Source organism: Prionailurus viverrinus, chromosome A3 (assembly GCF_022837055.1).
Source record: "Prionailurus viverrinus isolate Anna chromosome A3, UM_Priviv_1.0, whole genome shotgun sequence".
Lineage (NCBI taxonomy): Eukaryota > Metazoa > Chordata > Mammalia > Carnivora > Felidae > Prionailurus > Prionailurus viverrinus.
In genome coordinates, this window is record NC_062563.1 from 120,283,335 (window position 1) to 120,298,758 (window position 15,424).

Sequence of the window (15,424 nt, forward strand, 5' to 3'; positions counted from 1 at the left end):
AATGGAAAGTAGGAATGATGTTGAAACCTTTGAGGGAGCTAGAAGGTTCTTGTAGGGTAGGGGCTGATGAGGGGTTTTCAGAAGAGAACCCAGGAGTGGGCCACGGGCACACCCATTCCAGAGCCTTCTGCCTGAAGACCTACACATTGTACCTGTCGGTCCCCGTGGTCCGGAAGAAGAGAGCCGCCGACACCCAGCATTCCACCTGCACTGTCCAGTGCTCTAGCATTTATTTCACTAGTCCCGGAGGATTCACTAAGGGATCGACAAGGAAACCAAATGCTTCAGCATCAGTTTGTGTGTCCTGCTTCCCGACTCCCCTTGCCCTGGAGCGGAGGCATCAGCTCAGGGCCTGAGCACCAGCATGGCTTCACTACTCTTAAGAGAAAAACAGGAAATAAATATCTAGGAAGGCTAGGTAAGGCAGAAGAGAAGGCCCGTAACCCGGGGCCTGAGGCCAGCGGCACGAGAGTTAGTGTGGTCCTGGGTGAGGAGACGGAGAGCCCGGGGGCTGGGGAGTAATGGGTGCTCGTACACCATGGCCAACCTCCGGGTGCCAAGCAGGTCGTCGTGCCCGAGATCTGGGGGACGAGGGCCTGCTGTGAGGCACATGAGCAAGTGCAGGAGGCCTGGGCTCCAGGAACGGGGAACGAGCAGGTTTCCCCAAACCACCGTGCTTTCTCCCCACCCACCCCACCTGTGCCAGCTACAGAGAGCAAGAGGACGGCACCGTGTGCTGGCCAGAATCAAGCGAAGTGGGAGCAGAGGGGAAGTGGGAGAGACTGAAGGCCACTCGCCTCCAGAATCCAGGAGCGGCTGACCTAAATCTACCTGCTCCTCGGCGGAGTGAGAATCTTCGCAGACCGGACCCAGCCTGGCAAGATGGAAGGCGGAAGCCTGGGCACCGGAGACGTCAGGGGACCACCCGGCTCCCCGACTAGAGCACGTCAACAGCAGGGCCGTTCTCGTCGAGGGTCTTCACCCGCAAACCGGCACCGAGAGCTGGAGCCTCCGAGGCACGGTGGCACAGGCTTGTACTCGCTACCGCAGTGCTCGGGGCCAGGGCCCTGATTCACAGAAGGGGGAAGGAAGGGCGTCCCAGAGATACAGAAACGGCACCCAGACTCTGGGGCAGCTTAGGCCAAAAGCCCACAGGGCAGAGGGGAGAGGGCACTTGGGGAATTTGTGCTTAAGTTACGGACCATCTTCTTCCCTAGTCTCTAACCTCAACCTACAAGCTTGAGAAGTGCAAGAGGCCTGTGAAGTTCTGCACAAGGACACGGGAAGATGTTAGGTCACCGCGAAGGCCAGCTTTTGATGCCCTTCCTCCACGGGAATCACAGCAGTGTGGCCCCAGGCCCAGGTGTGCCCCAGTGCCTCCAGCCTCCTCCCCACATACTCTGCACAAAGGCCAGATGTCCTCGTGTAGGGGTCTGACCCCAGAGTCCCCCACTTCCAAGTGTGTCTGGATTTACTCTGAGGGGCTGCCTGGCCGCCTCAGTCTTGGCATAGATTCTCCTCGCAGGCGGGACCGGCTCCTGGGTCCCGCAGGCTGTCCCCCTGCAGCCCCGGGGCCTCCGTGCCAGCTTCCAGTTGCGCAGCTACGAGCCGGGAACATCAGATCTTGGGCCGCCAGCCTTTGATGAACTGCATGATCTTCTTGACCTGCAGCTTGGTGAGGTGGAAGTCATCGGCCAGGATGTCCTCGCTGAGCTGCACAAAGATGCTGCCGTCAATGCGTTCTCTGGCAAAGAAGCTCACCACGTCCTCTGAGAGCCCGATGAAACGCAGACTTCGAGAGACTTCTTCCAGGGAGAGTGCAGACAGGTCAGCGGGGGGCTGCCAGGAGGAGGCATCCCGGCCTCCCCAGCCTGCGACCCCCTCCCGGGGACTGGCAGGTGGCCCCTCCAGGCGCCCTTGGGCGAGAAGGAGCCGAGCTCCGCCCGCCTCAGGCCCCTGCAGGGCCACCGGTGACAGTGGGGTGGGGACCTGCCGCAGCACCAGACCTTCTGGTTCAAAGGCCTTGGGGGGTCCGAGCGGCGAGAGGCAGGGTCCGGGCCCAGGTGCCCCCACAGCTCTGGGCTCCTGACAGCGCAGCAGCTCGGGCTCCGGGGAACCGCCCTGGCCCAGCTCAAAGGGCTCCAGGGCTGGTTCCGGCCACTCGGAAGAGGAGGAGGAGGAGGTGGGACAGGAGGGGGGAGCAGCTGAGTAGGCCTGGCCTGGTGAGCCTGGGCCTGGAGAAAAGGCAGGGCTGGAGGTAGCCAGGGGGCCCGAGGTGGTCGTGGGCCCAGGAGAGGCGGCCACGGAAGGGCCCGAGGGGTAGGCAGGCCCCGAAAAGGGGTTGAGAGCTCCAAACGGAGCAAAGCGTTTCTGTGGGTGAGAGGGCTTGAACAGAGGCGGGCAGCCGTGGTACGCCTTGACGGGGGTGTCAGCCCCCAAGACGGAGGCAGCCCGACTGCTCGGGGGCTCTGCGAGGGCCCGCGCGGCCTGGCTGGGCTGCGTGGTGGAGGGCAGGGGTCCCGGGGGTGGGCGGCCGGAGGCCTCGCCGGCCTTGCAGTCCCCCCAGGTGCACGGGTAGCAGTAAAGGGAGTAGGCATCCGGTGACGGTGAGCCGCTGCCGCTGCGGGAGGCTGCCCTGCGGGCAGAGACACAGATACGCGCGGAAATGCGACAGGCCGCTCTGCCAGGGCAGAGACTGCCACGCTGATCTCAGCAACGCCGGCTCGCGCCCCGGGCCCCCAAGGCCTGAGGCACCCCCCCCACCCCGCCCGGGACTGCCCTAGTCTTCCTTCCAGCCTCTCCCGCCCCCGGGGAAAATGAGACTACGCTGAATCACGTAAAATTTTCATACGGCAAGGAGCACTCCATCCCGTGGCAGATCCCAGTCTGGAGGGAACCCGGGCCGTGTCCCCACCCAACCAACACCAGTTAGGAAAGGAACAAACTGAAGGTGGAAAGCAAGGTGTGGCCCCAGCCCCCAGCGCCCTCAAGCTCAGGTACTGCTCAGGAACGGATGCCCTCTGAACCCCCAGGCCTGGACTCTTCCTCGGCACCGGCTCCCCTCCCCAGCCCTCTTCCGGAGGACCCAGCACCGAGAGAAGGAGGGGGCTCACCCATCCTGGAGGCCAGAGGAGTAGTAGGAGAGGCTGGAGCTGGGGGAGTGGATGGGCTGCAGCTTGGGGAAGCGAGGGGGCACCGGGGGGCTGCCCGAGGGCCGGCCGCTGCCATTGCCACCCCGGGGAGGCACAGGTGGGGCATTGAGCAGGCGGCACTCCTCCTTCACCTGCAGGCAGAGGGCCGTGACTCCGCGTCCTGTCCCCAGGCGGCGGACACCCCTTGCCTCGCCCTTCCCAAGCAGCTGGGCGAGGAGGGTGTCTGGGATGGACACTGCCCCACTTTGCCAAGAGGCTATCTCCGCCTTACTCACCTCTGCCATTCACCCAACCCGGCCCTCTAAGTCTCTCCGGCCTGTTTCACTCCACGAGAGCCCATGACATACACACCATCTCCTGTGGCCTTGGAAAGCCATCGTGAATATAAGAATATGTATATATGAGGAGATCCAAAACAGATAAGTAAACCTAGTCCCTCCTCAAGGAAAAGGAGAGGAAGAAAATGGTGTGACAAGGAGAAGAAAGGGCCATCGGTCATCAAGATCCCTTCCTTATAGGTCAAATACTCCAAGTGGACTCCCTGGGATCTTAACGGCTGCAGTCCACTGTTGTGGACCAGTGCGGTTGCAAAATTCTGCAGTAGGCACAGATAGGGTTCCTTAGTGCAGGACTTCTCAGAGCCTTTAATGAACCAGCGTTCTGTGGTTCCTAAGTGAGGAGGCGGTGGGTTAGGAATCATCCGCTACATTTTCTAAACTTATTCCACCACGGGACCTTCTTTTCCCTGGACAACTTAAAGGACTCCTGTTCTGTGGAGCCTTCTGAGCGCATCCCCAAACTCTCTCAAGCTAGAGACCTACGAGCATCTTTGTCTCCAGAACTCCCAGTGCCACCGTCCCTGCTTATCTACATACCATACATATCTACGTCCCTGGTATCCACACCGGCCCTGGTATACCACAAACGCTCCAGCGTCCTTCTCCTTGCCCTTCTCTCCTTCCCCCACCCCTGGGACACCTTCTGTCACACGCTCCAGGGGCTGGAGGCGGAGCTATGAGGCTGGGGCGCAGGAGAACTTGCTTCTGGCCGGCCACCTCCCTGGAGCAGACACCCCCAGCCCCGCTCCCTGCCTCCCACCCCCGGCCACTCACCGCCTCGGACTTGGGAGGGACGGGAGGCGGCGGCGCCTCCGGCTCCAGGCGGGGCGGCCCAGCGGCCCCGAAGGAGATGAGGTCGGGCCCGGGGGGCGGCCGCGTCCGGCCCTCGGCGAGGCCCTCGGCCGCCTGGTGCGTCCACAGCTCCTCGTAGGGGATCTCGGCGGGCGGCGCGCCGGGCTCTGGCGGGCCGGCCCAATCGGGGCTCACGTACTCCTGCTCGCCGTCGCCGGGCAGGCCGGGGGCGCGGGCGGGCGCCGGGGCGCGCGGGGGCGCGGGCAGGCAGAGGCGCGCGCGGCGCGGGCTGGCGCAGTCGTCGGCCAGCTCCGCGGGCGCCTCGCGCACGGCGGTGGAGTACTCGTCGGGGTCGAAGCGCTCGCGGCAGTAGGAGGCGCTGTCGCGCACCAGGCGCTCCACGCGCGGGTCCCCGGCCAGCAGGCCCTGCGGCAGCGCGAAGCGCGGCGTGTCGGTGAGCAGCAGGAAGTGCAGCGGCGCCGGGCCCTCGCGGCGCAGCGCCAGCCCCAGCACCACGGTCTTGGAGATGATGCTGACCAGCTTGTAGCAGTGGCCCTCCCGCACCGGGTGCAGGTCGTAGGGGTTGCGCGGCGGCCGGCTGGGCACCAGCACGTTCACGGGGAGCCGCACGCGCTCGATGATGGCGCGCACCGTGTGCTCGCCCTCCTGCATCTGCAGCTCCAGCGGGCTGCGCGTGCTGAAGCGGCCCTGGCACTGGAAGGGCAGGCTCAGGCTCTCGTTGGTGCGGTGGTTCATGCAGATGAGGCAGGGCATCTTGCCCTTGACGGGCCTGGCGCCACCGCCGCCGCCACCCGCGGCCCCCGCACCCCCGGGGCCGCCGCCTCCCACCCCGGCCAGCGCCCCGGCCCGGCCCAGCTTGCGCAGCAGCGTGGTGAAGCGCGAGCGCTCCTTGGTGGTCTTGGCACACAGGATCTCCGCCTGGCCCATGAGCGTGAGCTCGTCGCCCGCATGCAGCGTGAAGTTGTACACCTCGCTGTCCTCGCTGAACTCGCCCGACACCACCTGCGGATCCCAGAGACCGGGTGGGGCTTTAGCCGGTGGCCCAGGCAAAGCCCTCCTTTGAGGCGCACGCACCGCCCCCCCCCCTCGCTCCCCGACCCGGGAGCCTTTCCCAGGCTGAGACTGGATCAAGAGCACCGGACTGCAGGGTCAGGAGACCCACCTTCTCTCCCGGAGAGGCCACGTAGCAGCCGTGCAACCTTAAATGAGCTACTTCTGGGGCCTGAGTTGCCTCGTGTGTTAACTCTTACTTGGAAGAACTGCAACATGTTGGTGTGCCATACTTTTAAAATATCCAGTAAATGGCAACTTTTATTTTCATTGCCTATACGATCTGGGAAGTAACAATACTCCATCTACTCAAGGCTACTGTGAAGAGGAATGAACTGGTGGATAAGGGTTTGTAAACAGAAATGAGCCATCCATACACCAGTGGGGGTCTGCCGGGACTGTGTGCCCCCAACGACCACTCTTCCTACCAAAGGGACGGGCTGCCCTGAGGATCTAAAAGTCAGGGCAGGACCCTCCACACACACTTCACCACCTATTCCAGGAAATTCTGCAAGCCAGTGGGTCATACACCTGGCTCTTCTGACATGGCCCAAGGCCCTCAAGGGGCACTGTGACACCTTCTGCCTCCTGGACCCTAAGGACAACCCTCCAACCAGCGTGGGGACACCAGGCCTGGTGTGGCAAGGACTGACCTTGACACTGAAGGTGATAGCTTCCATCACAAAGATGCGGTCAGGGAAGACGCTGGCCACCTCTTCCACGCTGCTGAAGTACCTCACCGGCTCCCGCACGTCCCGGGCCTGCTCCAGGAGCTTGAACTTCCCTACAAAGGACAAACACAGGCTGCTAGGGCAGGCCTGCCCGCCGGTCCCCCCTTCTTGCTCCCCTCGCATCAGCCAGCCCCTCTGGAACCGAGACTGCAGAAAGGCAGGTTTGCACAGCCTGAGGTGGAAGGGGCCAGGCAGCTGGCTCAAGGGGGGCAGGTGAGCACAGACCTAGCAACCAGAACCCCATGGAGAGCTTGTGGGTGGGTGAGGAGGTCCGCAGCTGCCTGCCCAGAGAAATCCGAATGCACGTTGGCAGCCAAACGCTTGCAGACAAAACTGGCCTCCAACCATCAGTGTCGCACTGGAGATGCTGGCTCCTGGCTTCGTCCCAGCCCCACTGACTTGCTGTGACCTTCCCCTCTCGGGGTCCTCGTCGGAGGGCAATGGAGCAGACGATCTGGGGTCCTGTGTGGATCTGGCATCCAACGCATGTACCTTGGGTTGCCGATCCATACCGATGCACCTGGCAGACCAGGGGCTCAGCCCCGGGCCTTGGAGACCCCAGGAGGGCTGCTCAGACTCCAGCTCTGTTCCCAGACCCTGCCCTGGTCCAGCATTCAGCCCCTGGTGCAACATCCCAGAGGCCTCTGACCTGAGCCCGACAAAACTGCCTCCCTCCCTCCCTCCGACGAGGCCTTCCTAACCTGCGGTCGGGGGCTGTTTTAAGCTGGCCCGGCAGATGCCCCCAGCAGGCACAGACTTTAAAAGAACGAGGATAATCCATGAAGCTGACCCCCTTGTATAAACTGTCTCACCTCACCGGTCACATACACCCTTTATGTGCCCGGAGACAGAGGGTACAAGCCTAGATGACCCAGATAGAGTTGGTGCGACACAAAGCACCCAATGATGGCAGGATGGGACAGCTGCTACAACAGACTCGTGACTGAAGAGCCAAAGACCCGCCTGACGGTCCGAGGGGATCTTAAGAATGAAAAGAGTTTTACAGGGGCGCCTAGGTGGCTCAGTCAGTTAGGCGACCGTCTCTTGATTTCGGCTCAAGTCATGATCTCATAGTGGTGAGATCGGGCCCCACACCAGGTTCCACTGTGGAGTCTGCTTAGGATTCTCTCTCTCCCTCTCTCTTGCCCCTCTTCTGCTTGTGCTCGCGCTCTCTCTCTCTCTCTCTCTCTCTCCAAATAAAAAAATAAACATTAAAAAAAAAATTTTATAGAACAGACAGTCCACATGGAAGAAATAGCACGGACAAGACAGGGTCACCGGGGCGGCTCAGTTGGGTAAGGCTCAGGTCATGATCTTGCGGTTCGTGAGTTCGAGCCCCACGTCGGGCTCCGTGCTGATGGTGTGGAGCCTGCTTGCGATTCTCTCTCCCTCTTTCTCTGCCCCTCTTCTGCTCTCTCTCTCTCTAAATAAATAAATAAACTTAAAAATTTTTTTTAAAAACAGGAGTCACGAGAACAGATTGCCTACCCAAAATGGTGAGTGCCTATGCCCAGGACTTGAGGAAAGTGCCAACGGCATGTGAAGCAGTAACCAGGTTATGAAAGGCTCTAAATGCCAGGTTAAGGCAGAAAGACTTTCCTCAGTAAGAAATGAGCTTTTGGCTTTCAGCTCAGAGGAAGCCAAGGTGCCACTTTCTCCCATCGTCCTGAATCCGGATTCATCTGACACCAGCCACCTCCACCAGGCCACCTAAGTCCAACGCCCAAAAGATCGAAGTCACGTATGGAAGGTGCCCTGGTGGGGTAGTCACTGCCATGTCTGCAGAGCCCCCAAGACCGGCCCCCTGGGTGCGCGTCCCAAAAAGGTTAGTGAGGACATCGCCAAGGCAAGTGGTGATCAGAAAGGTCTGAGGACGACAGCGAAACTGACCATTCAGAACAAACAGGCCCACACCGAAGCGGGACCTTCTTCCGCCTACGCTCTGATCATCAAAGCCCTCAAGGACCCACCAAGACACAGAGAGAAGCAGAAAAACACCACGCGCGGTGGAAGTCTTACTTTTGACGAAACTGTCAACGTTGCCCAACAAAAGCAGCATGCATCTTTAGCTAGAGAATGCTCTAGAACCATTAAGGAGATCTTGGGGACTGCCTAGTCTGTAGGCTGCAATGCTGAAGGCTGCCCCTTCAGGACAGCCTGTATGACGTGATGCAGTGGACTACCCAGCTGGCTAAGAACTACAAAGGAAAATATCTCAATAAACGGTCATCTCACAGCCCAAAAAAGAAATGAAAGCCGTCGCAGTGTTTTGAACAAGAAAATGCCAAGCTCCAAGTTGGGCTCCATAAAGAAAGCAGAGAGGTCATTCTGCAGGAGAGCCGGGACAGCCACTGGGGAAATGGCAAAATCAAGCAGACCAAGAGGCAGACTGGGGCAGTGGATTAGGTGCAGGTAGGGGCAGGAAAGGACGCAGGCCACCAGCCGGGTCAGAAATGGAGCTGGCAACACAGACCCTTAACTACAGAGAACAAACTGAGGGTTACTGGGGGAGGCTGGGGGGTGGGGGGGAGGGGATGGGCTCGATGGGGGATGGGTGTCAAGGAAGGCACTTGTGTTGAGCACCGGGCGCTCAACTACATTCTACTCCTGAAACTAATATTGCGCTGTATGTTACCTAACTGGAATTTAAATAAAAACCCGGCACTACCAAAAAACCAGAAAAACCAACACGACAACTGGGAACCTGGAAGTAACATGTGGGGCAGGAGCCAGTCCTTTGGAGGCCAAGTGAGGCCCCCCAGGGGGTGCTCCTAGGGGGGTGAGCAAGCGCGGGCAGGGTTTAAGGACTCCGGGTGGGAGGTACAGACTGAACCCACAGGTGGGTCTTCAGCTAGGGCGGATCTCAGCCCTTTGGGAACTCTCCTCCCAGAAAAAAATGTCAGCGTACTCCTGGCGTGAACACAAACACCGCGTTGTATACAGTAGGTGGGTCCTGGAGCCCCCCAGACCCAGCCAGAATCCCAGACTGAGGACACCCCCCTGCCTCCAACCTGCCGAGAATGAAGAACCAAGGGCCCGTCAGCACCTAGAAGCGGGAAAGAAGTGAAGCTGAGAAAGGGAAGGGAAAGTGCCCAGGAGAAAGAGGAGACCCTTGTAAGGAAATGTGCCACAGCCCTCCAGGGCAGCGGCCAGAAACTGGGGAGGCGCCTGGCAAGGAACGAGGGTCGGGGGGGGGGGGGGGGGGGGGGTCGGGCAGCAGGGGCCGCACATCGCTACCATCCCACTGCGGGTGCCACCCCTCCCTCCCGCAGCCTCCCCCCCCCCAAGCCCCCCACCACAAGCAGCCAAGCGGGGAGAGCTGCCCGCTGCCCCCTGTGGGGAGAGCTGGAGCCAAGTCAGGGCTGCAGCCGGGAGAGGATGTGGCCGGCGGATCGATGTAACCATGGTAGCCAGCACCACCCCCTCCGCCGCAGCGCGGGCCCAGCACCGGTCATTACCGCGGGAGGAAGGAAGGGAGACCTCCCGGGAGCGATGCGCCAGCCCCTGGAAGCCTTCGCTCCCCCCGGCAGCTTCCTCTCCTGCCTCCCCCGTAGTGAGACCCCAAGCGCCCCTGCACCCTAGGGACCTGCCCCACCCCAGCCTGCCCCTGCTCCCTGCCCTTTCCCTCCTATGTCACATTCGCGCTCCCTGGCGTCCCTTCCAGCCAGAGCAGTCTCCCCCTACCCTTAGCACCCGACCCCGGCCGCGCCGTTCCCTAAAGAATGGCGAGTAAATGTACAGGCTTGGGGTCGGACAGACCTAGTTGAATCCCATCTCTGGCACCAACCAGCCGCGCGACCTTGGGCGAATTATTTAATCTCTCCGGGCTTCAGTTTTCCCATCTGTGAAATGGAAGCACAGGGCTTAGCTCCCAGAATGCCGGCCAACGCTGACCTGAGCCACCTAGCCCCTTGTGCGGGGCGGTGGGGGCCTTCTCCGGGCGGCCAGGTCCCCCGAATCCACGGGCGCTGCACTGCACTCCCCTCCCCCGCCTTCCCTGAGGCTCCCGGGTCTCGCCACTGCCCCCGCCCACGTCATTATTAATTCATTAGGAGGAACTAGCGTCGGGCTGCGCGCTCCGCTTCCAGGCTATAACCCCGTCCCTCCCCTCCCCCACTAGGGCCACGGAGCCACCCACCGGAAAGATGCGGCTAGGGATGCGACTCCCCTGCAGGCCAGCCGTCGCCCCATGACCACACCGTCCACATGCACACAGGGGCACCAGAAGATTGCATAAGGGAAAGGGCCCCAGGCCTCCTGCACTCACTCACTCTTCCCTAGGAGGCTCTGTGCCTTGGTTTCCCCGATGTTTAATAACACAACTGAAATAGGACAGTAAAGTCACACTTCTGTCAGCGAGGGCTTTTTCCAATCTTTTGTTTTTTCATCCCAAGAAGATCTGGGGCCCCTTCCTGGACCAATACCAGATAGCCAGGCTGGGAAGTTTCTAGCTGCTAAGCAGGCCTTTCAAGGGCTCCAGGCTCAGGGCCTAACCCCGGGTCAGAAAGACACCAGAGTGCTTCCTCATCTTTTAAATGGGGTGTGGGAGCTATGGGGGTACCAACTTCACAGCATTGTTTGTAAAGAGCAGAAGCCTTAGTCCTGTCCCCCTGGCTCAGAGGAGACCCAAGAAGGGCTGGGGACCCCAATACCTGGGAGGAAAGGAATGGGAGCCTTCCCAGCTCCAGCTCGGGAGTTCCCAACTTCTACTAGGGCAGGGGAAGGGGACTAGCAGTCACAAACACAGAACTGGGCAAGCTACCAGAGCTCTCGGAGCCTCACTTTGTGAGTTAGACGGAGCTAATAAGACTTTCTCACACGGCTGCCGTGAGGATGTAATGACGAAACACTCAGCTCAGCATCTGGAGGGCGGCATGCGTTTAACACGCAGGAGCTGTGGGATCGTTGGGGCACATAGGGGCATCTCTGGAGGGGGCCACCAGATTCCCACCCTTTCCACCCAGGTGACAACAGCCCTGCATCGCTGGTGTGGTACAAGCAAGCATCAGCCCAGGAGTCCGGTCACCTGGGTTCTAGCCCTTGCTCTGCTGCTTCCTAGCTGTGTGACCCTGGGCAAATCACCTCCCTCTTAAAGCCTCTGTTCTGTCACGTGTAAAATACAAGGGCTGTGCTTTCCAGCAGCAGAATCCTCTCTTCAAACAAAATCGTATGTAAGATATCAACATCACACATATAACAGATAAAAGTACGGGTTCATTAGCATCATCTCATTTAAGTGTAAAATTTTCACATTCGCTGATAAAGCCAGTCAGTGAAAACAAGGAGTTTAACACAAAAATTGGGAAAAATCAGGATTAGAGTGGACGAGTGCAGTTCTAAAATCAGCCTGAGCATCCCTTTGTTTCTGAAGAATTTTGGTTGCACACCAACCACTGAGAAGATCCCCGCACGAGACATTCTCTTCGAGGGTCTGGACAAAAAAAAAGCCTTAATGAGGCAGCTCACAGTACACACCCAAGGTCTCTAGTTAGGGTTAAGGTTTGATTTGCAGCAGTGTGAGAGTGGGGTTAATTTTTAGATCATCAGTTTAAAATAAAATGTGACTGGGGCGCCTGGGGGGCTCAGTCCATTGAGTGTCTGACTCTGGCTCAGGTCATGATCTCGCAGTCTGGGAGTTCGAGCCCCGCATCGGGCTCTGTGCTGACAGCTCAGAGCCTGGAGCCTCCTTCGGATTCTGCGTCTCCCTCTCTTTCTGCCCTTCCCCCACTCGCGCTCACCCTCTCTCAAAAATAAACGTTTAAAAAACTAAACGAAATAAAATGTGAATCAAAATTTTGCAACCAGAAACCCAGGACTCCCCCAGAAACGGTATGAACACCACAGGGCCCTAACCGCCACCCGGCCAGCCATGTCCTCGTTCATCCCTGTGGCTCCAGGCAAAGGGTGGTCACTAACAGTTTCCCCCAAGGCCTACCCCCTACCCTCCTGCCTGCATCCCCCAGTGGCTCTATGTCATCTGTCCCTGGCTGGGCACACCTGGGTACTGCAGGGGGATGTCAATCTTGGGTCCGATGACGTAGTGGCCCTCCTCCAGGGTATGGGCTGTCACCGTTGTCCACTGGCGGCAGGAGTGAATGAGCAGGATGTCTCTCTCACTGACACCCTCAGCATACTCCCCTGGGAAGAGGAAGGAAAGGTAAAGTGAACATTAGGAGGGACGAGGGAGGCTAACGTCTTCACCAAGACCCCGACTGGGGACGGCTGCCCACGATCCCTGTCCAGGTCAACACCGCTCAGGGGACAGGCGAGCTGCCAGCTGTGGCCTCAGGGCTGTGAGTCACGCCTGGTCTCCCAGGGCTCTGGCTCCTGACGGGGCCCCAGCAACCACCCCGGCCACAGTCCTTCATTCACCACTCGCCTGGATGGCCTGCTGTCCCAGGCCCTGTGCTGCGAGCCAGGGTTCTGGCAGATGAGCCAGCCCCGCCCTCCCAGAGCACTTGGGCCCATGGGGAGGTGGAAAGAGAGGTGAACCCAGAAAACAGGCCACGTTGGAGGTGCTGAGTGGAGGGTGTCTGGGTACTCCCAGATGGGAGCAGCAAACTAGGTGAGGTCTTCCCTGAGCAGACACTAGAGCTGGGCCTCAGGACCACCAGCAGAATTCTCAGCCCCCAAGTCAGTGCCTAAGCCAGGCGAGGAGGGCCTTGTCGGGGGCACAGACAGGGCTGAGACGAGCTATCCGTTGTGGATCCCTGCTTGAGGGGCCCCCAGAGATTCCTGGCTCTCTCCTGGGCAGCCCCTTCTCACCCACTGCCACAAGGGTCTCCTACATGCAGGGGACCTCAAAGGAGAGGGGACAAAGTCTCCGATAACCTCTAGCCCCTCTCAGAGAAGCTGTTTCTTGGCTCTCCTTTGTCAGCCCTTCACCCTCCCTGTCTTCGAAACACAGTGATGGGGTGGGGGGGGGGGGGGAGCTTGAAGGGGGAACCTAGTTCTGGGGGAAGCAGCACTAGGGCAGAGGTGTTGGGAGGGGCCTGGGCCCAGAAGGTTCCAACCCCAGCAACGGTTTCCAGGAGAGCAGGAGGGGCTGGCCCAGCTTCCAGGGGCCTGGTCTCCTGGATGCAGCTGGTGGGCAGGGGGAAGGTGGGGGAACGCCTCCTTCCCAGCCCTCTCAGACACAACTTACTAAATTGCTGCCACCCAAGCAAATGGGAAGTGGTTTATCCTGATTATCCTGATGACTGAGGGCTCCATGAAGGGTGTGGGGAGGATGTGCTCAGGCCCTTTGAGTGGGGCGGGCTCCCACTGCATTGGAGGGGGTCAGAGCTTCCCTCCTCAACCCCTCATGTCCTGGGGCAGAGGAAGCCCTCCTATTCTGCAACCCTTCACAACCACACAAGGCACACACCAAAGGCTATGGTTCATGGCCCCCAACAGTTGAGCCAGCACAGCCCCTGGGCCTAGTGACAGGAGCTTGTCACCCCACTGACACAACTCAGTCCCATGGCTGCAACTACAGGGGCCTCTCCCAAATGCATAGGCTGTAGGGCCTTTAAGACTAAAGACACATTTTTGTTCACGTATTCGCACTCACAGTGACCACAGCCATAGCCACCACAGACAGGTCACAGACAGGCAGACAGCTGGGCCATCACACCAGTTGTCCATTCACTCATCCCTCCGGTAAGTCCAGAATCTTTGTTAAGCGGGATATCCTCCTTCAAGGAGCCTGGAGCCCAGTGTGAAGGCAATAAACTATAAAAACGGGGGTACAGATTCAAGTCAGGGGTGCCGAGGCGCCACGGGAGCCCAGAGGAGGCCTGCTGGGACTGGGGAGCTCAGAAAGGACCCCCAGGAAAGGGAGATGCCAAAGAGGACGTGTGGGAAGTGGCCAGGCAGAACCTAGGGCCAGCTTATCCCATTCACACGCAGAAGGGGACAGCCTTGATGCTGACGCGGACAGCCTCGTCGGGATCACTCGCTAACGATCTGGAGAGCAAGAGGTTGGGCTGCTGAGCTCTCCTGCCCGACGGCCCCGGCTCGGAAACTGACACGCAGCCCGGTCGGTCGAGGGACACGCTGCCGCTCAAGGTTCCCGTTCCACCCCGCCGCGGGTCGGAGGAGGGGCTGCGGGCCCCATGGAGGGGAGAGGAGCCTGTGGCCGCGGGCCCCATTAGCATTCAGGGAAGCGAGTGTGCCAACGCGGGCCAAACCCCTATTCTTCTCGCACACAAAACCCCCGGCCTGGCTGCCAGCCCTGGCTCCCGCCCCTCCTCCAGCCAAGCAGCCGCCCCCCCCCCCCCTTCCTCCAAACGGTCCCCTCGCTCCGTGCGGCCTCCAGGCGTCCCCTCTCGGGCCCCCATGCACAGTCCCATCGGCAGAGCAGCCTGGGCCCCTGGGAAGTGGGGCAAAACATGAGGGAAGGCCGGGACTTGGGGGCACGGCCGGCGGGAGGGCCCGATCATTCCGGCCTCTCCCCGAGGTGACCTGCCCGCCGGGGGCCGCAGACTGCTCCCCGGGATGAGAAAGGAGAGCGCAAGAAGGGTGTCAACAGGGGCCGATCGGGGCTGGGGGGTGGTGGCGGCGGTAGGAAGACGCAGTCCGAGGCCCAGGGGATGCGGGAGGATCGAGGTGAGAAGCGGGAGACAAAGGGACGGAGGGGGGCGCGGCCCAGGCGGGGGGTCTGAGGGCTGCAGGGAAAGGGATGCACCGACGGGGCGGCCGCGGGGCCTCCGCCGCGCTCCGGCTTCTAGCTGGCCGGGAAAACTCTGTCCCGGCCTGGTCTCAGTCCCTGTCCCAGATCTCTGTCCGGTGCCCGTGAGCAGGGCCCAGGAGGCGGCGGACCCTCGGCTCGTGGGCCCTGGGTCTCCAGGGAAGGCGTGCCGGGAGCCGCGCGAGGCCGAAGCCGGGAGCGGGAGGGCAGGGGCCACATCGTCACGGCCCCCTTAGCACCTGCCCAGAGAGCCCCCGATTTCCCCGCGGACCCCCAGCCCCCCCTTCCCGCACCCCAGTACCTGGCCCGAGGCAGGCGAGCGTGGGCAGGCGGCAGCGGCTGACGATGAGGTCGAGCGGGAAGGCGCCCATGCTCCAGCGCAGGCCGGCCAGCCCGGCCGCCAGCTTCTCCATGGCATGGGCGCCCCCGGGGCCACCGTCCCGGGGCCCCGACGGCCAGTCCCGCGCGGCCCGGGCTCCCGCGCCCCGCCGCCACCTCCTGGGGCCGCCGCGGCGCTCCCCGCCTGGTGGCCCGGCCGGGGCTGCAGGCGTCACGTGGCCGGCCTCCCCGCGGGGCGCCGGCCCCCGCCCCCCGGCCCTCGCCCCACCCCCCGGCCCGCGCCCGCCGCCAAGTCCCGCCTCCCCGCCCGACCCCGCGCGCCCGCCCCTC

The 15,424-nt window shown here is 61.2% G+C and overlaps 1 protein-coding gene across 1 annotated transcript; it reads right to left on the reverse strand.

Moving 5' to 3' along the window:
• Positions 1–177: 177 nt before the first annotated feature.
• Positions 178–15,168, reverse strand: GAREM2 (GRB2 associated regulator of MAPK1 subtype 2). The gene is made up of 6 exons (XM_047851153.1): positions 15,057–15,168; positions 12,082–12,222; positions 6,007–6,137; positions 4,265–5,305; positions 3,114–3,283; positions 178–2,635 (listed from the first exon to the last, which is right to left on the reverse strand). Exons 1-6 carry the CDS (start codon positions 15,166–15,168, stop codon positions 1,618–1,620), a joined length of 2,613 nt encoding a protein of 870 aa, XP_047707109.1. The 3' UTR covers positions 178–1,617.
• Positions 15,169–15,424: the final 256 nt, after the last annotated feature.